This window comes from Chelonia mydas, chromosome 5 (genome assembly GCF_015237465.2).
Source record: "Chelonia mydas isolate rCheMyd1 chromosome 5, rCheMyd1.pri.v2, whole genome shotgun sequence".
NCBI classification, from domain to species: domain Eukaryota; kingdom Metazoa; phylum Chordata; order Testudines; family Cheloniidae; genus Chelonia; species Chelonia mydas.
Window position 1 is genome coordinate 116,530,697 of NC_051245.2, and position 23,232 is coordinate 116,553,928.

Sequence of the window (23,232 nt, forward strand, 5' to 3'; positions counted from 1 at the left end):
AAGCCCTGGCTGGGATGATTTAATTGGGGATCGGTCCTGCTTTGAGCAGGGGGTTCGACTAGATGACCTCCTGAGGTCCCTTCCAGCCCTGATATTCTATGATTCTATGTATCTGTGCCTCAGTTTCTCCACCCTGATGATGTTCCACACACTGCTGAGCCACTGCGGTGCTTGTGGCCCTCCAGTCAAAAGCCAGAAGTTCACCCCTTCCAGGCTAAACACAAATGTCCAAAGGAAACCAAAACATAATCTTTCAGCCCTCGTGGAACTAACTTCTTTGTCCCTGTTGATACAGGGTGCTTCCTCCCTGGGCTAAACGATATCTTCCCTTCTATGGCCTCTAGCTCCTTTTTAGCCTCTCTTCAGGCTCAGCAATTGACCCCATTGATGTAGAGCCTGAGAAGGGGGACTTTCACCCTTACCACCACATGTTGCAGCTGGGCCGCTAATTAAGTGCAATCGGCACTACCAGGCCTCTTCCTTCTCTTGTCACCCCTGCTCTGAGTGATTCTCTGTTCTGCCCCATGCCCTTTCCAGGATAACCACAGCCATCTTCCTGGGAGCTCTCAGCTTTCTGCCTGCATCTCCGGCCAGACCAAAGCTAGGCCTGACCTGCACAAAGCAGCCTCCTCTAGCCTGAGGAACCAGCTTGACTTATACAGCCACAGTCCTTCCCCCTAGGACCATACCTTTTACATCCTTCCACATGACCATATTTACCACATTCCCTCTGCCTTAAAGGCCCAACCCACCCAATGACGTCCAGGCTTGTGGCATCCGCTCTTCATTACTGATGGTAAAAGCTGCAAACCCTCCAGGCAGGCCTGCTTCCCTTGCTGCCAGTGTGTGTAGTGTGACTAACAAACTGCTCCCCACATTCACAGGGAAGCAGCTGCCATCAGACAGCCTCAGGCATGGTAGGTGGAAAGGGGGAGCTCAATGTGTGTGCGGGTGAGGGACAGAAGGGGAACCCTAGCAGGAGGGGGCACCCCAGAGTGACAGGCAGTGTTGCCACCTTTGTAGGAGACTGTTTACTTGGTGCTGTCCTGCAAATATCCCAATGAATGCTGCTCTTGCAGGGAGCTAGGACCCCCTCTCTTCTCCACACAGCGAGAACCCTCACCCTGTCCAATCACTAGTGCCATGAGCCTCTCAGCACTGGCACCCAAGACCTCCTGCCCACCTGCCTGTCCACTGCCAGCCTTGGGCTGGCATGCAGCCCTATGTGGCAGCTAAGGAGCTGCTGCTGCTACTGCCTGATAGTTGTGAAGCCTGGAAGGAAGGCAGTGGTGGGGAGGGGTTGAGTCTGGGCTAGTGGAGACACCAACCCCTTCCCCCAGCTCATCACCACCTGTGTCCCCATTCCTCAGAGGAAGGGGCAGGGCTTCCACTGGGAGGGATCTTACTGCTTCTCTGCTCCTCGCTGCAGCAAGAGTCAATGATGCAGTCCTGGTTCGGGAGAGCGGGGAGTTGCAGTCTCGGTGCAATCCCAGTCTCTGTCTCTCATGCTGCAATTGGTATGGGGGAAGGGCCTCCACCGCAAAGCAGTCCTGCTGGGTGGGGAGCGGGAGGGAACAGTTCAGAACCACAGTGTTGTGGCAAAAGCAAGCTTCTACCTATCCTGCCACAGCCCCCATCAACTATGATACTCCCTTGTGCACCCTGCATCTCTATTGATGGGGAGCAGATCTGCTGAGTAAGAAGGGGACAGTTATACATAGTTGCTTTGAGAATCTTAAGTCACAAAGGAAGGGAGAAACTGGGAGTCTAGTAGGAAAAACATTTCCAAGAATGAAAAGAGTGAAGATCCACAGACTCAGCCACCTTTTATCACTTGCTCAGAGATGCACCAATAAGTTATGCAGAGGGCGACTTTCGACTGAGATGAGCTTAGCAAGGCTGTTATTGACTTGGAGGGGGTTTTTCCTGCCTCTGCACTCTGGTAATTTACCTTTCTGGAGTGGTCAGTAATGCTCTAGTGCATAGGTGCTGGAAATAGGGCTGCTGCCGCATGCCCCGGCTTGAAGTGGTTTCCATCATACACAGGGTTTACAGTTTGGTTCAATGGCTGTCAGCACCCCCACTATACAAATTGTTCCAGCATCTCTGCTCTAGGGTTTTTCTAGAGGATCCTGCAAGACGTAGAGCATTTCAGTGCATAAAAGTAATTGAGACTCCTTTTGCCAATATTCATGACTCTGCACATATCCAAGTTAAATTTTGTTTATTTCTTTAACAGAACAGAGGAGAGTCACTAGTTGACAAAATCTGTCATTTTTAGGTGCATTTACTTTTCTGATGGGGTTCTCACTGCATGTCTTCTTACTACAGGCCTCAGCTCTTGTCTGTCATCTTCCCATGTACCCTGACTCGATAAACACAAGTGTACTCTGGGTTGCCCCAGTTACTCAGCACATTGAATTTTATGTAAACAAAAAATTTGGAAAGTTCACTCTGAAATTAAAAAAAGAAGTTAAGAGAAATCAAAACCTGTGTTACTTTAAACAGTTTTCTTTAGTCCCAGTCCCGTCTCTATATTAACCCTACTACTGGACCAAATTCAGCCCCGAGGTAGGAGGACAAAATTCCCATTGAAATTAATGGGAACTGTGCCAACTTATACCAGGGCTAAGCTTGTCTCAATTTATGTCAAATCAAACTCCAGAGCTTGAAAGTGTTTAGCACCAACTATGGAAAGCTGAAATTCTCTGCTGAAATCAGCTGTGGTGCAGGCCTGGAAAAACAGGAAATTTCAACTACCGTGAGGTAAATCATTGCCTCTCCAGCTTTGTGTTCTTTCTTTCTTCCCTGACCCCCTTTACTCCATTGCTTTGTTCAAGCTGGTACTAATGAAACCTAAGTGTTTCAAAAACCCAGCTTCCTAGCTTCTTAAGCACTTTCCCTCCATTGCTTCTGGTACAAAAGGTTGGGGGAGACAAAGATGGCTGATTAAGGGAGAAAAGTGGAAGTAAGGAAGAACAGAGTCTAAGTTCAACTCTGATGTACACTGATATGTTGCCTCTGAAGTTGGTGAAGATGCACCTGCTTGCTGAGTTTGGCCCTACAAATATTTTGCTCCCTGCAAAGCCACTGTCTTCTGCAACTTAGAATGACTGTTGCAGGAGCGGGACTTTGCCAAAAGGAGAGAATTCAGCCAGGAGCCTCCCTTGAAACCAAGTTCACACAGGAACTGAGGGTATCATCTCTCCCTTCCCACATCCTCCCACAATACAGTTCTGTTCTCCCAAAACACCAGTTTAACCACTTTGTAATCTCCTCTCAGAGAGAGATTTCTACATCCTCTCCTTTCCAAGACCTGGTAGGCAAACCTGTATGCATACAGTGTCATCTGCCCCAATCTCACCACCCGTTAAAGTACCTTCAGTTGGAAAGTTTGAATGGTCTCTTTTCCTGAGTCATACATAAAAGTTCCCAGCAGAGTTTCTTTCCCTGTTTCCTCATCCAGTCCCTAAAATCAGAGTAGGAAGACAGCTGGAAGGAATGATGATGTATTGGAATGTAAACATTCCGAGACCCCACCATGGCCGGATGAGCCCTGGCCGAGCTGCCCCGAGCCCCAGACCACCCGCCCGAGCCGCCCTGAGTCCTGGGCCACCGGCTTCGAGCTACCAGCCTGCCGACCACGAGCCACCAGCCCGCCGCCCTCGCCAAGTCCCCAGCCCACTGGCCACCCTGAGCTCTGGCCCACCGGCTCGCTACAGCCTGCCATCTGGTTCCAGCCATCCTGAGCCCCAGCCAGCCAGAGTCCCAGGCCCGCCCACCTGAGTCCCCGTCGGCTTCGGGGGAGAATAGGAGTGAGGGCGGGAAGAGGAGCAGCGTGGGCAGGGCCACGGGGAAAAGTGGGATGCAGGAGTGGGGTCTTGGGGCAGAGCATGGGTGGGGCCACAGCCTGGGCACCATTCCTGCAGTGGTGCTCCAAAGGCAGCAGACCAGCGGTGTGACTCCAGAGGGAGGTGCACCACAACCTGTTTGGGGAGGCTTGGCCTCCCCTGGCTTATTATACCCGCCACCCATGCTCGTAGCATGAGCCCCATGAGCGCAAGTCAGTTGACCCCAGGCCCTGAGATTCACTGTGGTCTTTTTTTTTTCACTGTAGATGAATCTCTGCTGCAGTTTCAAGTGAGCTGCCCTAAACCTATTGGATAGGGTTGCTGTGTGATGATGTCAAACAGCTGCTGCTTCCACTTAAGAGGTGGATGTTGTTATCCTTCTGAATCCTTTTCCAATAGCACAAGGTTGTTGTGAGTCTTAATTGGTTATTATTTGTAAAGCCACTTTGAGATACTCAGACAAAAAGTACTATAGAAATGAGCATTGTTAGTAGTGATAAAATTACCACCTCATCTGAAAAAATTCCTTAAACTTGTGCACAGTTGTGAAGAGAACAGACCTGATATCCTGTAAACAGAACATACAAAGCAAGTCTCTTTTCTTGTATTTTCCCACCATAAAATTCCAGTTTAAAAAGTTAAAGGCAGATACTTACACATACAGCAAAATCCTTTGGGGCGCTAGTTACATCTCCAGAGGGAGAGATTGCCTTAGAGATGTGCTGAAGTGTAACAGCGGTTGGGTAAACTTTTTCAGGCAACTTAATTACTACCTGACCCTGAGATCCTTGAAAAGCCCAGCAGTTTCCAGGGTGAACATCTGGCTGGAAGCAGAAATCAACTCCAATTAACAATAATGGAGTAACACATCCCACATACATGTGTATTCAGTGACAAGCACAAAAATTGGTGCCTTCTGTTATTTGACTTTATGCTGGTAAATTAATACAGTTCTATCAAATCTACAAAAATGTAGATTTCCTTGCCTGTCTATCACCTGAACAGAGAGCTTTAATATTGAGCTCATAGATCAAACAAGAGACTTTCTTATTATTTATTATAGGGAAAATTGCCTTTCCAATAACACTTGAACTTAGGCCATAGCGCCATCAAAGTCAATAAAGTTAAATCAGGCCAGAGGTGTTTGCGGTCATTCAAAGCATGAGTCTAAAGATTAAAGATCACAGACAACAGAAGAGAACACGGTTTTCAGTGGTGTTAAGTACAAATGCCAGCAGGAAGTTGGGGCAAAGAAATAACATCCACATAAAAGGGATTTTTGTTGTGATACAATAATTCTTCCACTACTGGGAGCAAATGGTTCTATGAACTAAAGTGCTGTAACTAGCCCGAGTGTACCCAGGAACCTGGTGAAGAAGGCTATAACATATTCAGAGTGGTACACATTGGAGGTTGCTCCCAGTGGGCCTGATTCACCATCATAAAAAAACCTCATGCAATAATGTTGGGCTTAAAGGAAATTACTTGATTTCTTCACCCTTCTTGGAGGAAGAAAGGGAATCGCTACTATTACGTATTATTGATTATTTCTATTGCATTAGTGCCTAGAGACCCCAAGGACACCCAGGGGCTCGTGGTAATAAGACACTAAGAAACTTTGAGGGAGACATGGCCCTTGCCCTAAAGATCTTACAGTTTAAGGTCCCAATCCAGTACCCACTGACATTAATGGGAATCTTTCCAGTGACTTCAGAGGACACTGGATCAGTTGTTAAGGAGGCAAGCAACATATGAAGGGTGGAGGAGAGAAAGACAATTAAAATGTATAGATTTTTATATGCATTAACTACATATTTATGCACTTCAGATCAGGCTCACGGGCCCTCATCCACAAAGGTACTTAGGTGCCTAAACCCCAGACTTAGGCACCTATGTCTTGGGTTTAAGTGCTTATGTTCCAGTTTTAGGCTTCACTGCGATCCAAAAAATTTCTGCCGAACCTTGTAGGTGCCTAACCTGACTTGGTGCCAAAGCCTTCTGGGTTAAAGTTCCATTGGCAACTATGTTTCTGCCTCTAAATATGTTGCACTGCTGCCTCCCTCTAGGCCACCAGACACCTATCTCACATCAAAGCCTGAGCAAGAAAGAGAGAGAGAGAGAGAGTACAGTGCAGTGGTTAGGGCACCAGCTGGGAGGTGGGAGACCTGGGTCCAGTCCCCCACTTCAAGGACTCATTTATCCACAGCAGAACAGCTTCAACAGGAGAGATTGAGGGAGCCCCAATCAGAATATCCCACAGCTCAGTGGTTAGAGCACTCTCGGGAGAAGACCCCTGTTCAAATTTCTTCTCCCCCACCCGCAGAGGGGAGAATTTAACCTGGGTCTCCAACATCCCAGGTTAGTGTTCTAACCACTGGATTAGAAGTTATAAGGTGGGAACCTCCTCCTCTGGCCCTTTTATGTGGAGCAAGGTAGGCACCGAACTCATTCTCACGAGAAATGCCTTGGGCACCTAAGCCCTCTAACTCCAGGAGAGGAGTTCCCCTTTTGAATCACTAATTAGAATCAGGCACCTATCTCCAAGAGAGGGGAGGGGCTTAAGACACCCTCCTCTCATCAGCATCTCCCATTGACTAGCTTCGGAGACTCCTTGCCTAGCATGATGACTTTTGTGGATCCCGTTGTAAGTTGCCTATCTCTTCATTGTATAGGAGACCTAGGTGCCTAACTCAGGCTTTGTGGTTCACAGTGTTGTTCCTGTGATTTTTCAGGCACTTAAAAGTTAGGTGCCATGGTACTGAGTGTTGCAACACTTAATTCCCTTTGTGGGTGTGGGTTTAAATGCAAGTTATCTATACCTGACTGCCTCTCAACCTTTCCTTAATTAGTTGGCTAACTAATTGTAGGTCTATCACTGAAGAACTGGTTCTTGAGAAGGTTTTGGAATGAGGACATTTGAAAGTAGTATAAGAGAACACACAAAGTGGACAGATGTGCTCTACCTGTAAAATAGTATCTGGAGGATTTGCAGAAGAAAAGAACCATGAACTAAAACAACACCCCTCTGTTCTCCCAAGTTCATAACTCTTAGATGTTCTGCCTGTATCAATGGTGGCACCTACAATTAAAATATGAATAGATTAACAAAGGCCAGACCCTATGACAAGCAGTGGATTACAAGGCATTTCTATTGTTACATATAGACCATCAGTCTATCCATCCTGTGTTCCTCACGGTGGTATCTGAGATCGTAGGTGTCAAAGAAAAACAGTGGCTAGAATATCTTATGGCTGGATTTATGTCACAATATGATGTAGAGAACATCCCATAATGATCTGATATGGAGTTTAGCATGGTATAAATGATAAAGCAATATCTAGAATGGGTTTACGTCACACTATTGTAAGGAAAATCAAGATCTCCCATTCACCTTTGGTGAAGTCAGTGCAGAAGAGAAGAATGTCTCAGATACTTTTTAAAAGTTCATAACAACATTACCAGAGACATCATGGTCTAGTGGTGAGGGGAGAGGACAGGGATTCTGCTGACTTGGGTTGTATCCCTGACTCTGCCACTGACTTCCTGTATGAACATAGGCAAGTCAAGTTAGCACCTCTGTGCCTCAGTTTCCCCAGTTTGTTAAGGAGGAATAACTATACTTATCATTGTAAAGGTGCTATATAAGAGCAGAATGCTATTAGTATCCTTACCTATGGATTTCTGAGCCCAGTCAGGCATCTGGATATGGTCCTCATAAACCTTCTTAAATGCTACATTTATCATCTCTAGTACTTGCTGAAAAAAAAGAGAAGACATAAGGTAATGAAGGGAAAGATATTTGCAAACAACGTAAACACTCACAGGCACTTAAGGTGAAATACTCAGTGTCAATGAGAAAAATCACAATAAAACACACAACGGTAACTTCCATCTCAAATAAGTTTTCCCAGTAACTGTTGGAAGGATATAAACTCATTCAGCTACTGAGGTGGAGGCCATACAGTAAAGCTCTCCACTGCTGTGTCAGAGACCTGGGTTTGGTTTCCACATCATTCTATTGTTCTGGAGGCCAGCTGAATATGAGAGCAGCATGAGTACCATCCAGTCCCCAGAATGTGAGAAAAAGTATCTCACCACTCAGTAATGATCCAGATAGCTAGATAAGAAGAGGCACTGATGGGGAGTCTTATATTCTCCTCCGCTAAAGTTGGTGGCTCAGTTAAAGGTGACTTTGAGAATAGCTGTCAAGGCTAAGGAATTGAAATGATCAAGTCTCCATGATGGGAAGAGAGGGTTAAGTTAAAAAACAAAAACTAGCCCTTAGTATTATAAGATGTGCTTATACAGTGTTTCCATCCAAGGAGTTCAAAGCACTTCATAAAGACAGGGAAGTATTATCTCAGTTGTACAAATGGAACAATAAATGCATAAAAAGCTTAAGAGACATGCCCATGGTCACAAAGCAAGACAATGGCGGAGTCAAGGTGTGAGAAGGTGGTGGGCAAAGGGTTGCTGATTCAGCCTTCTGTCACACTAGCTCCCATTTAGGGGAATAAATTAACACTGTCTGGAGGTAACCTGGACCTAATTGAGGAAGCAGAGACAGCTGTCACCTAATTAGCCTGGGGCTATATAAAAGCCTCAGAGGGAAGCAGCCAGGGGCAGGGGAATAGCTCCTCCTGCCTGAAGACAGTGAAGGGCCAGTTGTATATGGTGAAATGGTGGTGGGAACAAGTCTGTGAATAAATTGCACGAGTGGTTACTAAGCCCAGGGTCTCAGTGTGATTTTGTGAATCTAGCAGAGGTGGAGCTCAGGGGAGCCCTGCTACACATGGGGGCTTGTCTGGGGTCCCATGCTAGAGCAAGTGTTTGGCAGTCTGGAGATGGAGGAGAACCTGCAAGGGGTGGTCAAGCAGCAGAAGGTGGTGCAGAAGGCAATGCAGAGTTTTCAGCAAGCCCACCACCTAGAGAGACAGGCCTTGTTCACCTGGTAGGCAGAACAGCAGAAAAGCCTGCAGAACTTCATTTGGGAGCAGGCTGGCCTCCAATAGCCGCTCCTGCAGAAAGTGGTGAGCCCCATGGGAAGGGATGGCGTTCAGGCGCTGGGCTTACGACTGTGTAAAATGGGCCTGACAGATGACCCCAATGCCTTCCTAGGCACATTTGAGTGGGTAGCTGTGGGAGCTGGATGGGATAGGGCAACCTTGGCCCTGCGGCTAGCTCCCTACCTAGCCAGTGAAGCCCAAGCAGCCTGCATGGCCCTAAGTGAAAAGCAGGCCAGAAATTATGAAGCAGTAAAGGCAGCCGTCCTCGATTGGGTGGGGCTGTCCGCGGAGAAGTATGGCCAGAAGTTCTGGTCAGCGAGGTGGATGTGGCGGGGGTTTGCGGCCGTGGGCATTCTCCCAAAAGTTAATGGACTGGGCCACCCACTGCCTGAGAGGCCAGACGCCCAGACAGTGGGGGAGATCATAGACATGCTCGTCCTAGAGCAGTTTTTACAGGGCCTCCCTGAGAACATAAAGGTGTGGGTGAGGAGGCACCAACTGAATATGATAGAGGCGGCCATAAAGGTTACGGAGGAGTACACGGAGGCAGACTTCCCCAGGAAGGAGAGATGGCCGTGCAAGGAAGTGGAGACTGGGAGAAGGCCCAGATAACACCCTCACCTGGGAAGGGCCCAGAGAACAAACGGGAGGACACCCAAAGGGCTTCCACAGGGTCCAGGCCGGTTGTCTGCTGGCAGTGCTGACGACCAAGACACAAGAAGGGGGATTCCCTGCACATGGATTGTGGGTGGCAGAGTTTTGTGGCTGGGCAAATGCTGGAGGGCAGGGGAAGAGGCGGGAGCCATCCACCATTCCAGTAATGGTGGGGAGGAAACCCCAAAAGGAGGTCTGGTGAATACAGCCTCAGCCTGCTCGCTGATACAAAGGAAGCTGGTGGGACTGCACTGGTGAATTCCCAGTGCGAAGATTGACTTAGGCTATGTCTGCTACGAAATTAGGTCGAATTTATAGAAGTCGGTTTTGTAGAAAGCGTTTTTATACAGTCGATTGTGTGTGTCCCCACACAAATGCTCTCAGTGCATTTAGTTGGCGGAGTGCGTCCATAGTACCAAGGCAACCGTCGACTTCCGGAGCGTTGCACTGTGGGTAGCTATCCCAGAGTTCCTGCAGTCTCTGCCGCCCATTTGAATTCTGGGTAGAAATCCCAATGCCTGATGGGGCAAAAACATTGTCGCGGGTGGTTTTGGGTACATGTTGTCAGTCGCCCCTCTCTCCCTCCCTCCCATGGTGAAAGCAGCGGCAGACAATCGTTTCGTGCCTTTTTTCCTGGGTTACCTGTGCAGACGCCATACCATGGCAAGCATGGAGCCCGCTCAGCTCACCGTCACCGTATGTCTCCTGGGTGCTGGCAGACGCAGTACTGCATTGCTACACAGCAGCAGCTCATTACCTTTTGGTAGCAGACAGTGCAGTATGACTGGTAGCCATTGTCGCCGTACTCCAGGGTGCTCTTTTAGCCGACCTCGGTGAGGTCAGTCAGGGGCTCCTGGGCAAACATGAGAGTGACTCAGCCAGGTCATTTCCCTTTTAAGTTTCGTCTCATGGTGATTCAGTCCTGCCGGCAGTTGTACTGCACCATCTTCTAATGAGCAGCCAGGAGACGACGATGGCCAGCAGTCATACTGCGCCTCTTCTGCTGAGCACCCAGGAGATGACGATGGCTAGCAGTCATACTGCGCCGTCTTCTGCTGAGCACCCAGGAGATGACGATGGCTAGCAGTCATACTGCACCGTCTGCTGCCAGCAAGATGTATAAAGATAGATGAAGTGGATCAAAACAAGAAATAGGCCAGATTTGTTTTGTATTCATTTTCTCCCCCCTTCCTCTCTCCCTCCGTGAAATCAACGGCCTGCTAAACCCAGGGTTTTGAGTTCTATCTTTGAGGGGGCCATTCTGTTTCTCCTTGATGCAAAGCCACCTGCTCTGTTGATTTTAATTCCCTGTAAGCCAACCTTGTAAGCCATGTTATCAGTTGCCTCTCCCTCCATCAGAGCAATGGCAGACAATTGTTTTACACCTTTTTTCAACGCAGACGCCATAGCACTGGGAACGTGGAGCCCGCTCAGATCACTGCGGCAATAATGAGCACTATAAACACCACGCACATTATCCAGCAGGATATGCAGCACCATAACCTGCAACAAAAGCGAAACCAGGTGAGGAGGAGGCAACTGCAGCATGGTGACGAGAGTGATGAGGGCATGGACATAGACTTCTCACAAAGTACAGGCCCCTGCAATGTGCACATCCTGGTGTCAGTTGGGCAGGTTCATGGCATGGAACGCTGATTCTGGGCCTGGGAAACAAGCACAGAGTGGTGGGACCGCATAGTGTTGCAGGTCTGGGACGATTCCCAGTGGCTGCGAAACTTTCGCATGCGTAAGGGCACTTTCGTGAAACTTTGTGACTTGCTTTCCCCTGCCCTGAAGCGCAAGAATACCAAGGTGAGAGCAGCCCTCACAGTTCACAAGCGAGTGGCGATAGCCCTGTGGAAGCTTGCAACGCCAGACAGGTACAGGTCAGTCAGGAATCAATTTGGAGTGGGCAAATCTACTGTGGGGGCTGCTGTGATCCACGTAGCCAATGCAATCGTTGAGCTGCTGCTATCAAGGGTAGTGACTCTGGGAAATGTGCAGGTCATAGTGGATGGCTTTGCTGCAATGGGATTCCCTAACTGTGGTGGGGCGATAGACATAACCCATATCCCTATCTTGGGACTGGAGTACCAAGGCAGCGAGTACATAAACCGAAAGGGGTACTTTTCAATGGTGCTGCAAGCACTGGTGGATCACAAGGGATGTTTCACCAACATCAGTGTGGGATGGCCGGGAAAGGTACATGACACTCGCATCTTCAGGAACACTGAGTCTGTTTCAACAGCTGCAGCAAGGGACTTACTTTCCAGACCAGAAAATAGCAGTTGGGGATGTTGAAATGCCTATAGTTATCCTTGGGGACCCAGCCTACTCCTTAATGCCATGACTTATGAAGCCATCCACAGGCACCCTGGACAGTAGTCAGGAGCTGTTCAACTATAAGCTAGGCAAGTGCAGAATGGTGGTAGAAGGTGCATTTGGGCATCTAAAAGCATGCTGGTGCAGTTTACTGACTCAGTTAGACCTCAGCAAAACCAATATTCCCATTGTTATTACTGCTTGTTGTGCGCTCCGCAATATCTGTGCGAGTAAGGGGGAGACATTTATGGCGGGGTGGGAGGTTGAGGCAAATTGCCTGGCCGCTGATTACGCGCAGCCAGACACCAGGGCGGTTAGAAGAGCACAGGAGGGCGCGGTGCGCATCAGAGAAGCTTTGAAAACTAGTTTCATGGCTGACCAGGCTACAGTGTGAAAGTTCTGTTTGCGCCTCCTTGATGGAAACCCGCCCCGGGTTCACTCTACTTTCCTGTAAGCTAAGCACCCTCCCCTCCCCACTTTGATCACAGCTTGCAGAGGCAATGAAGTCATTGTTGCTTCACATTCATACATTCTTTATTTATTCATCATACAAATAGGGGGATAACTGCCAAGGTAGCCCGGGAGGGGTGGTGGAGGAGGGAAGGACAAGGCCACACAGCACTTTAAAACTTTAAAACTTATTGAATGCCAGCCTTCTGTTGCTTGGACAATCCTCTGGGGTGGAGTGGCTGGGTGGCCGGAGGGCCCCCCATCGCATTCTTGGGCATCTGGGTGAGGAGGCTATGGAACTTGGAGAGGAGGGCGGTTGGTTACACAGGGGCTATAGCGGCAGTCTGTGCTCCTGCTGCCTTTCCTGCAGCTCAACCATATGCTGGAGCATATGCGCTTGATCCTCCAGTAGCCTGAGCATTGACTCCTGCCTTCTTTCAGCAAGCTGACGCCACCTATCGTCTTTGGCCCGCCACCTCTCCTTGCAGTCATATTGTGTTTTCCTGCACTCTGAGACTGTCTGCCTCCACATATTTTGCTGTGCTCTGTCAGTGTGGGAGGACAGCATGAGGTCAGAGAACATTTCAGCACGAGTGCGTTTTTTTCGCCTTCTAATCTTCACTAGCCTCTGGGAAGGAGAAACACATGCAGCTGGTGGAGGAAAAAAAAAGGGAGAGTGGTAGTTAAAAAGACAAGTTTTATAGAACAATGGGTACACTCTTTCACAGTAAACCTTGCTGTTAACATTACATAGCACATGTGCTTTCATTACAAGGTCGCATTTTGCCTCTTTTTGAGGGTATGCCGGTTTGGTGTGAGAAATCACTCATGCAGGGCCGGGCGACAGAATTCGGCTTGCAGGCAGCCATGGTAAGCTACAGTCTTTTGGCTTCTTTAACCTTCATAACGTGTGGGAATGGTTTTAAACAGCAGCGCCCTCATTTCCCATACAAAGTAGCCGTTGGGTTGGCCATTAAAAATGGGTTGGCAGTTTAAAAGGCGGGGCTGCGGTTTCCGAGTTCACGTGCAGCAGAAACCCAACTAACCCCCCCCATTTCCACCCCTCCATTCTCTGGGATGATGGCTTCACCCCTCCCCCCACAATGTGGCTAACAGCGGGGAAGATTTCTGTTCAGCCACAGGCAAACAGCCCAGCAGGAATAGGCACCTCTGAATATCTGCTTACTAAAACCAACTATTTCAACCAGGTGACCATGAATGATATCACTCTTCTGAGGGTAACACAGAGAGATAAAGAACGGATGTTGTTTGAATGCCAGCAAACACCGGGACCATACGCTGCAATGCTTTGTTCTGCGATGATTCCTTACTATGTGCTACTGGCCTGGCGTGGTAAAGTGTCCTACCATGGAGGACAGAATAAGGCTGCCCTCCCTAGAAACCTTTTGCAAAGGCTTTGGGAGTACATCCAGGAGAGTTTTATGGAGATGTCCTTGGAGGATTTCTGCTCCACCCCAGACACGTTAACAGACTTTTCCAGTAGCTGTACTGGCCGTGAATGCCAGGGCAAATTAATCATTAAACACACTTGCTTTTAAACCGTGTATAACATTTACAAAGGTACACTCACCAGAGGTCCCTTCTCTGCCTTCAGGGTCCGGGAGCCCACCTTGGGTGGGTTCGGGGGGTACTGGCTCCAGGTCCGGGGTGATAAGCAGATCCTGGCTGTTGGGGAAACCGGTTTCTCCGCTTCCTTGCTGTGAGCTGTCTACAACCTCCTCCTCATCATCATCTTCCTCGCCCCCAAAACCCGCTTCCGTGTTGCCTCCCACTCCTTGGACAGAGTCAAAGCACAGGGTTGGGGTAGTGGTGGCTGCAGCTCATCATAGAAGCGGAATGTCTGGGGGCTCTGAACCACAGCGGCTGTTTGCCTCTCCGGTTTTTTGGTCGGCTTGCCTGAGCTCCTTAATTTTCATGCAGCACTGCTGCAGGTGCCTGTTATAGCCTCTGTCCTTCATGCCATTGGAGATTTTTTCAAATATTTTGGCATTTCGTCTTTTCGACCGGAGTTCTGCCAGCACGGATTCGTCTCTCCATACAGCGATCAGATCCCGAACCTCCCGTTCGGTCCATGCTGGAGCTCTTCGGCGATTCTGGGACTGCATGGTCTCCTGTGCTGATGGGCTCTGTGTGGTGACCTGTGCAGGTGAGCTCGCCACATTGGCCAAACAGGAAATGAGATTCAAAAGTTCACGGGCCTTTTCCTGTATACCTGGCCAGTGCATCTGAGTTGAGAGCGCTGTCAGAGCGGTCACAACTGAGCACTCTGGGATAGCTCCCGGAGGCCAATACCGTCAAATTGCGTCCACAGTACCCCAAATTCGACCCAGCAAGGCCGATTTCAGCGCTAATCCCCTCATCGGGGATGGAGTAAAGAAATTGATTTTAAGAGCCCTTTAAGTCGAAAAAAAGGGCTTCGTCGTGTGGACGGGTGCAGGGTTAAATCGAGATAATGCTGCTAAACTTGACCTAAACTCATAGTGTAGACCAGGCCTTAGAATGAGTCCATGGGGATAGGAGGCAATACCCTATGGCCCAGGTGTCCCTCGAGGTTCGGGGCAGGTTTAAGTGGCAGTGGGTTGGGATAGTAAAGGGCCTGTCTTACACGGTGGTGGTGGGTATGGACTGGGACCTCTTCCCAGGAGGAAAGGTGGGCAGAAGGAGAAAGCCCACGACAGGAAAAAGGGGAGATCCAAGCAGAAAACCTCTAGACAACAGAGCCCAAGAAGGGAGAGGGAAGCTATGAGTGAGACGTCCACCCAGGGTTCTTGACCGGAGAGCAAAGCCCATCGGAGGGGCTTAATGGCGGACCCCCAAAGGAAGAGACCCAGGCCCTGCTGGACGAGCTTGGGGGACAGGAAGTCCTGAGTGTCCGGAAGAGGGCCATGACCAACCCCAAACTCCTGACTGAAGGGAAGGGGGCGGAAAACCATGGGAACACCTAGGGAGCTATGAATGGTGCAAGGACCTGTGGGTTGTGGGGGAGCTGTGGGGCCGTCGACCTGCCACACAATGTAGTTTCTGTGGGTAGGGGATGGAGGAACCCCACACGGCAAACCCTGGGACTGACCCAAAAGAGGGACTCCTCCGTAGAGTCTCTCCCACCCCATTAGAGGGACGAGAGGACGCAGAAAGGCAAACCTGGCGGTTGGAGAAAGGAGAGGAGGTGTGTGACAGGGTGCTGGGCAAAGGGTTGCTGATTCAGCCCTCTGTCATGCCAGCTCCTACTTAGGGGAATAAATTAGAGCTGGCTGGAGGTAACCTGGAGCAAATTGGGGAAGCAGAGACAACTGCCACCTAATTAGCCTGGGGCTGTATAACAGTCTCAGTGGCAGGGAGCCACGGGGGAGCAGAAAGAAAGGGAAAAGACAGGGAGGTAGCTCTTCCCTCCTGCCTGCAGACGATGAAGGGCCAACTGTATATGGTGAAACAGTGGTGGGAACAAGTCTGTGAATAAACTGCACGAGTAGTTACTGACCCCAGGGTGACTTTGTGAATCTAGCAGAGGCAGGAGCCAAAGGGGGCCCTGCCACGCTCAGCTACACAGGGATAAAACCCAGCTTTGCTGACTCTCAGTTCAATGCCTTAATAACTACACTCACTGCCTCTGAAATTAAGTTTGCTATCCTGTAGTGTAAGAGATACCTCTAGCTGCAGTTTGGGATCAACTGTTGAAGGACTTTGGGATTCCAGATTATACATTTCCAGGAACAAGTAGGAACCTAAACAATTTTACTGGTATAGTGCCACTCAAATGGTAATGTTAAACATTACACTTATGAGATATTTGGTGAGAAATGCCATAATTACCAAAGTTCTAGCCAATACTGTCAGGGCACAGTAGTGAGAAAGCTCCATGAGGGAGATTTTCAAAAGTAGTCCGCACTGGCGCAACTGTTCCCAGCAAAGTCAGTGGTAAATCTCCCACTGACTTCAGTGGAAGCAGTGTCAGGCCAGCGCTGAGTGTTTTGAAAATCCCATCCCTAATGTTCAGGTCCATAGCAAGGACAAACAGGCCCTAATTGGCTCGGAAGGGTGTGACAGGAAGTAGTGTGAGGGAATGGGGAGAGCTAAGAAAGGTCTAATTATACAATTCCAGCCTCTTACATCTTTGTTCTCTCCTGGGATGTCGCTCTCCTCCAGGGTTTCTTGAACGGAATGCAGGATGCCCTCCATCACACCATTGATCTCTGCATGCAGATGCTGCATCTGCTCTTTAATGTGTTCGATTTCATGGATTTTTTCTTCCAATAAAGTGTGTGACTGCCTTGAAAACATGGAACAACAGATATTAGACATTATTCTGCATTCAGGGAGAACAGGAGACTGCAAATACACCCATGCCTCTCTTTTCGCTGGCCGTATGGACAAACTTGCCCCATTCCCTCCATTTTGAGGAGAATGAGTTTTCATTGATACCAGATGTAATGCTGCTGTAATGTAGACAGGACCTCTGCTGCCTTCGTGCACTGGGAGTGCTGTGGTTAACCTGAGACTGCATTCTTGAGGACATCACTGTATTCACTAGGGATAGAACCCAGGACCTTCAGCTGCAAAAGCAAGAGCCCCTGTACTGCTTCAGTAAAAGGAGTCACTCTATTAGCTAAGCCAGCTCTAATCCTCAAAGTGAACCAGCTACTAAGGAGACATAATCATGCACATTTAGCCAGAGAGTTAGTGACACCTCCACTGAAGTAGGGAATACATTCATAGTCAAGAAATCCCTCTTACCACAGTGACTTCAGCTCTGTTTCATGTAGCTCTGTCATTTCCTGTAAAAGAAAGGCAAACAAATATACTAACCACTAGCACAGCCCCAGTGAAGACTTCTCAATGTAGGCAGGGCAGATGTTCCTTCCCCTCTTTGGAGTCAGAAACAATACGCCCAATGAATTGACACCAGTAATCCCAGTGCATATAGGGAGTCACATCCTGCAGCCCCGACTTTTCCCTTATACTGGCAAAAGTCTTATTAACGTTAACGGCCATTCTGCCTGTTTGATTAAAGTGCAAAGACTGCAGGAGCCTGCCACAGATGCTGTGGGTCGCAACTTTGTCTGGGAAGGCAATTACTGAAGCTGCTTCTCATTTTGGCTCAGAAGAGTTTCCTTTCCTATCCCAAGACACACTTACCTGTGATGCTAGCCCCTCTGCTAATCTCCTGGACGATAGTGAGCCAACACAGTAAATACCTGCTGCAAATCACACACACAACAGAGAATTATTTCACCAACATTTGTAATCACCACCAAGGCCAGGTTATCTACTTCCAAACCCACATGATAAGATGTTAGCTATGGAGAGCTGAAGTTGGGATGCATACAGCTCTGAAAAGACTGTGTTCCAGCCTATCAGACTTATGCCAAGCCCCAGTGATCCACATACCCATGAGATGATTATTGCAACTCAATATATCTAGAAATGGTGCCACATCCTCTGAGAGCTCCAGGTGGTACAGAATGCAGCAGCCAGTCTGCAAGACAACACTGGTCACAATGAGCACATCTCCCCGATACACCTCTCTCTGAATTGCCTCTTCTGGACAGAGTTCAGGTCTAGGTCTCTGTTCTGACATTCAGAGCCATCCCTGGGATGTCTATCTGACATTGTCTCCCCTTTCACATGTGTGACCTCCCAGAATGTTCCTCCAGAACAATGCAATGTAATGTTGACCAATAATGGAAGGCGCCCAAGGAGGAAAGACAGAACTTCCAAAGGAGCTGGATCTAGACTGGGGAACTCGCTCCCACAAGAGATATGAATGGCCAGAGTTCTCACCACATTCAGGACTAAATGTGGAACTCAGCCCTTCAACTTCACTTTCCTCACAAGAAAGGAGTTCCATCACACTGAAAAAAAACCTCAGCATACTTCCCACCTACTCTGTTTTCCACAATCAAATCCACCCCCATTCCTCCCCCAAACCTATCAACTAACCAACCTGTTTACTCCAGCAGGATGGCAAGGAAAAGAAAGGGTGATTGCAATTGTTATTTGGAAATACTGGGAGGTGCTTGGAGGTGTTGTTGGCCATGGAATTATCTAGGTAGATAGTGAAGAAAAATACACACATACACACACACTCACATACAATAGTAGAGTGAGCTCTAGTCGTAAGAATCCCTAAATCAAAGCAATTAGATTAATTCAGTAAGTAGGCATTTTTGTTTCTAAACTGGAAGTTGAGATGAGATTGTTACAGGTTCCCAGAATTCCATGAATACTCACCATAAATTATTGGAACCAGCAATAACAGGACCTTGAAGAATCTCTTGCTGTTCTGCAAGGTGATTAGGTCTCTGAAGCAGACCAAGCACAGAGTTATCACAGCATCTGCACATATCCATACAATCTTGTTCTGATATTGCATTTATTCAGGCTGGAGCAAATCCTGTAACCCCCACTGCAGGCTTATAGCACCCATTTGGGAGTGGAACTGATGTGGTTCTGCTCTGAAGTGAGGGCTTAGTTGCAGAGAGCCTACATAGAGGTCCCTTCCTCCTGTGTTCCATAGAAGATTCTGCGTGCCCTAATCCAAAATGCAGCAGAATTGGGGATAGGTTAGGGATGAGGCAGAGAAGAAGCAAGATATGGCTGATGGATCTGTGACAAGCAAAACCACTGGTCAAACCATATCCATGGACTGTGAGGGAAGAAGCAATAGCCAGAGACTACTGCAGCCCTTAGGATTCAATAGTAGCCATGGACTCTGTACCCCAGGCCTCATAGCACTCTCTTCTGATTATCTCGTTTTCTCAGGCTGTTTTCAGGGACTGAGATTTTGGCCAATGGCAGGTCTAGATAGTGAGCTAGCAGAGGGACTATTTGGTTTCATGAGCAGCTGCCACAGAACTGCACAGAACCTGTCCCAGTGACAATCTGAACAGTAGCCAATATGAATCATGGACTCCTTGTTTCTAACTGGGCCCACAGGCCCATTAACTTGTATCCCAGTCTCTCTGGGCCAGTTTCCTATTGTGACTCCCAAATCTCCATTTCCTCCCCAATACACCCTTCAGAAGAATTTTACTTTCATGCTTACTTTATGGAGATACAAGCCTTTATGAAGGCTCTTGGGAGGGAGGCAAAGGCCATTATCAGAAGGCACGGGATGTTAAATACTGTTCCTGTGAAAACAAACCACAAAGCAGTTAGGACTTGATCTGATGGCCATCAAAAACTATGGGAGTTTTTCCACTGATTTCAATAGGCTTTGGATCTGCCCCTTACTTTAAATTGCTTCCACATTCACGTCTTCATTAACCCACCGATGGGACATCACACAAAATATACATTAGCACACACATACATCAGGATTTTCCTACATCATTACATTTGTTTACATCAGTGGTTCCAGTCTCAGGGTCGCATAGGTGTTTTCTGGGGACAGTGAGGGAAGCACAACTTTTTATGTGAAATAGGGAAAGTGACTTTAGCCTTTATTACTATTAATTATTATTATGTAGCCCCAAGTGTGTGCCATGCCCTTTACAGACAAATGTAAAGACAAGGTATCTGCCCAAAAGAGGCTGAAAATTTATCCTTCCAAATGTAAATTGCTGACTGAATTAAGTGAATTTAATTTACAGTACAGCATATTCTTTCATGGACCTATAGGAAGACCATATTTTAGAATATGTAAAAGAAACTATAGGCATGCAATACAGGCCAACAATTTAAAAAGTGATTAGGCTGCAGGGGACTGGCATAATCCTAACCCTAAAGTTGTTGCCTCATCTCTGCCTCCAGAGTGGAAATCAGGCTTTTCCAGTTTTCTGAGTCTCGCCAAAGTCAATATGGTTCTGCCCACTGATGCCGAGAACATTCCCTGACATTCTGGAATTGATTGGATTGAGTTTTGCAGGGTTGCTGTGTTACAGAGATGCCATGGAGTTGTGTGTAGGGCATTGCATCTTTGGACCAGTAAGAAAACAAACAAAATAAAAAATGCTCATCAACTTTTCTTGCCAGTGAAATTACACGTCTGTCAGTTGCATCAATGCAATCCTTTGCAGTGCTTGAAATCCACTCTCCATGTCAGACTATCTGCCCTTGATGCAGTTTTTGCTTGTGAAAGCTTTCCTTATTCTTGCTACTGAGCATCAGGAATATATATTATAAGAAAAAAAGTTCCATCATACATACTTAACACACTCTTTTGGGGTGGCAGAGATCCGCTGGATGATGAAGCATTGGTGTTGGTCTCAATTGCCAAGTAAGACATTCTGGTAAATACCTCACCTGTCAAAGAAACATCACGTCATTAGGAAGGCAACCTGTCCCAGCTTCCTTTCTATTTACCTCCATCCATTCAGGTGAAGTCTAAGTCCTGCTGGGATCTATAATTTGTTTTCTCTAAAAAGAAAAGGAGTACTTGTGGCATCTTAGAGACTAACCAATTTATTTGAGCATGAGCTTTCGTGAGCTACAGCTCACTTCATCGGATGCATACTGTGGAAGCTGCAGAAGACATTATATACACACAGAGACCATGAAACAATACCTCCTCCCACCCCACTCTCCTGCTGGTAATAGCTTATCTAAAGTGATCATCAAGTTGGGCCATTTCCAGCAACTTGATGATCACTTTAGATAAGCTATTACCAGCAGGAGAGTGGGGTGGGAGGAGGTATTGTTTCATGGTCTCTGTGTGTATATAATGTCTTCTGCAGCTTCCACAGTATGCATCCGATGAAGTGAGCTGTAGCTCACGAAAGCTCATGCTCAAATAAATTGGTTAGTCTCTAAGGTGCCACAAGTACTCCTTTTCTTTTTGCGAATACAGACTAACACGGCTGTTACTCTGAAACCTTTGTTTTCTCTGTGTCTCCCCTTCCATATGCTTGCCTCCTGTTCTCTTTCTGATGTAATTGGTGTGTAGATGTGACCAACAAAATGCCTTGAGACTGGACTGGCTGTTCTCACACTGGGCTGCACAGACTGCTCATAGCCTATAGAATAGCACTTGCTATCTGGAGAGAATTTGCTGGCCCTTAGTGCTGGTGCCTCTTTCACTGAAGAGCCTGGGCTATTGAAGAAGCTGTAAAGGAGGAGATTAAAGTATAGCAGGCTTCTCTAGCAGCTGCTGCAGCCATAAGAGGAGATATGAAAGGAATCCATAATCCAGTGTAAATTTAAGCATTAGAGAAAGTTTATTTCTATGCCAGGGCTTCAGTGGGAGTTGAGTCAAGACCCCATGCATTCTGTTTGGCTCAGAGAAATATCATGGGCGCTTATTCTGTGTAGCTATCTGTTACAGTTGGCCTATGTGATTGGGCAGTGTTTTCTGGTTATGATTAGACAATATTTTATGTGCATTTTCATTCAATTAGCCTGAACAAAAGCTAAAATGCACACAGGGAGTCCAGTCCTGTAAACTTTCTTGCCATGAACATCCTGACTTCCCACTTGCATGAGCAAGGGTTGCAGGATCAGGACCACCTATATTGTAGGGAGGGATGAAGCCTGCCAGGAGTGCCAGTGTTGTGAAATGTACGCCCGCTGAACTCTTGCCTTTCTGCCTGTATTGAGAGGTTTTTAAAAAATATCTGGTTTGCTAACCTTTTTCCATGGAAAGCAGGGAAAATAAAAATCTCCCTTTAGCACCAATTATAGTATTTTACAGTTTCATTCCCAAAGGAACCCAGAGTGCTTTACAAACAAAAACAAAGAATTGTTCTTTAGTTGGACTTACTCTCATCTGCCCGGCGCTTCTCAGTTGTTTTTGAAGACCCTTGGCTAGAAGCGGTGAGAGTTGATTTATCAGAGTTACTCCCAGGCATTGTCTGTAACAGTAAATGCCTATTGAGAGAAAAAAGGGGGTAAATTACCCACCATTTCCATTATTTAACGAGGCAAGGAGGAACAGCCAGATTTTTAGGCCACAGAGGAAACATCTGCAACAAAAAAAAGGTTCAGAAAAGGTACACCCACCCACTCTCACATGTCCCAGAATCACACTGCTGGTCTCCCAGATGGGAGTCTCAATGAACAGCACACCCCAGTTGTCTAGTTTAGAACTAGACATCCAATTTTAACTCTCCCTTGGATGAAAACTCCTTTAAACCTGCTTCTACAATACAAATATTATTATAGTTTCCCTAAATAATCACCAGTACAGAAAACTGGGGCCATGTTCTCCCGTGGTCCGAAAAGAAAAAGGTATAAACAGAACTCTTACGAATGATTATTGGTAAGAGAAGGCTGGAGAGAAAGTGGGTGCTAATTTTACGGTGAGCCATATCAATCTGTCTTAAGAATGTTGGGTTACCGTAGAAGCAAAGTATATATTTGTAAAGATTTTATCACCTGAAGTTGTGTCTGGTTGCCCAGCCAATTTTTAGTCATTAGACAGAAGACAGTCATCCAACTTTAGCAGCAACATCACAGTCCCTTTGATTAATGGCTGCAGAATCAGGCTCTAAACTGGGATTGTCCCAAAAAATGTGGGGTTTGTGGGTCCCAAAAGCTGGTGATCATTGTATTAGTTTCTAGTTTATGGTGCGACCTCCCCAACTGAATTGTATTCATATGCATGGTGTTACTTAACTCACACTACACCAGAAAACCCCTCTAAACACCTCTATACCTATGTGTCTGGAACCCTGACATTGTCGACCCCCTTGAATCATCACTTGTGTCGCTATCAGTTTCATTCTCTCGGGAGGCCATTGGCAACAGTCTTGGACTTCTCTACAGATTATTTTTTTCCATTCATTACAGTGAAAGTGGAGCAAGAACTGGATGAGTAAGTAAATCTACAGCACTCTCGGACTGGTATCTCAGACCCACAAAATCAATATGAGATTTAAAAAAACAACAACAAACCACACCTGATAGAGGCCAACAGCCAGTCAGTGACATCCCAGTAAATGGCCTGCAATGAGTAAATAGGATGGCAGTTGTACTGGTGTCATCATAAGAGACTA

General features: G+C 47.3%; 1 protein-coding gene across 1 annotated transcript; it reads right to left on the reverse strand.

Moving 5' to 3' along the window:
• Nucleotides 1-2,334: 2,334 nt before the first annotated feature.
• LOC102938117 (SUN domain-containing protein 3) lies at nucleotides 2,335-22,915 on the reverse strand. The gene is made up of 13 exons (XM_007065203.2): nucleotides 22,893-22,915; nucleotides 21,999-22,105; nucleotides 20,450-20,545; nucleotides 19,347-19,431; nucleotides 18,533-18,603; nucleotides 17,438-17,499; nucleotides 17,036-17,076; nucleotides 16,412-16,571; nucleotides 7,523-7,607; nucleotides 6,815-6,930; nucleotides 4,508-4,675; nucleotides 3,380-3,469; nucleotides 2,335-2,454 (listed from the first exon to the last, which is right to left on the reverse strand). The coding sequence occupies exons 1-13, from the start codon at nucleotides 22,913-22,915 to the stop codon at nucleotides 2,335-2,337; spliced, it is 1,224 nt and encodes a 407-aa protein (XP_007065265.2).
• Between the last annotated feature and the right edge of the window lie 317 nt (nucleotides 22,916-23,232).

What these genes read in the sequence shown, in the direction of transcription:
- LOC102938117 (XM_007065203.2), bottom strand. Translation starts at nt 22,915, where the DNA reads ATGTCAGGGTTCCAGACACATAG. An exon ending in CAGAGGGGCTAGCATCACAG is followed by an intron (nt 17,077 to 17,437) that starts GTAAGTGTGTCT and finishes TTTCTTTTACAG; the next exon opens with GAAATGACAGAGCTACATGA. An exon ending in TCCCAGGAGAGAACAAAGAT is followed by an intron (nt 7,608 to 16,411) that starts GTAAGAGGCTGG and finishes CTTTTTTTTCAG; the next exon opens with CAAGTACTAGAGATGATAAA.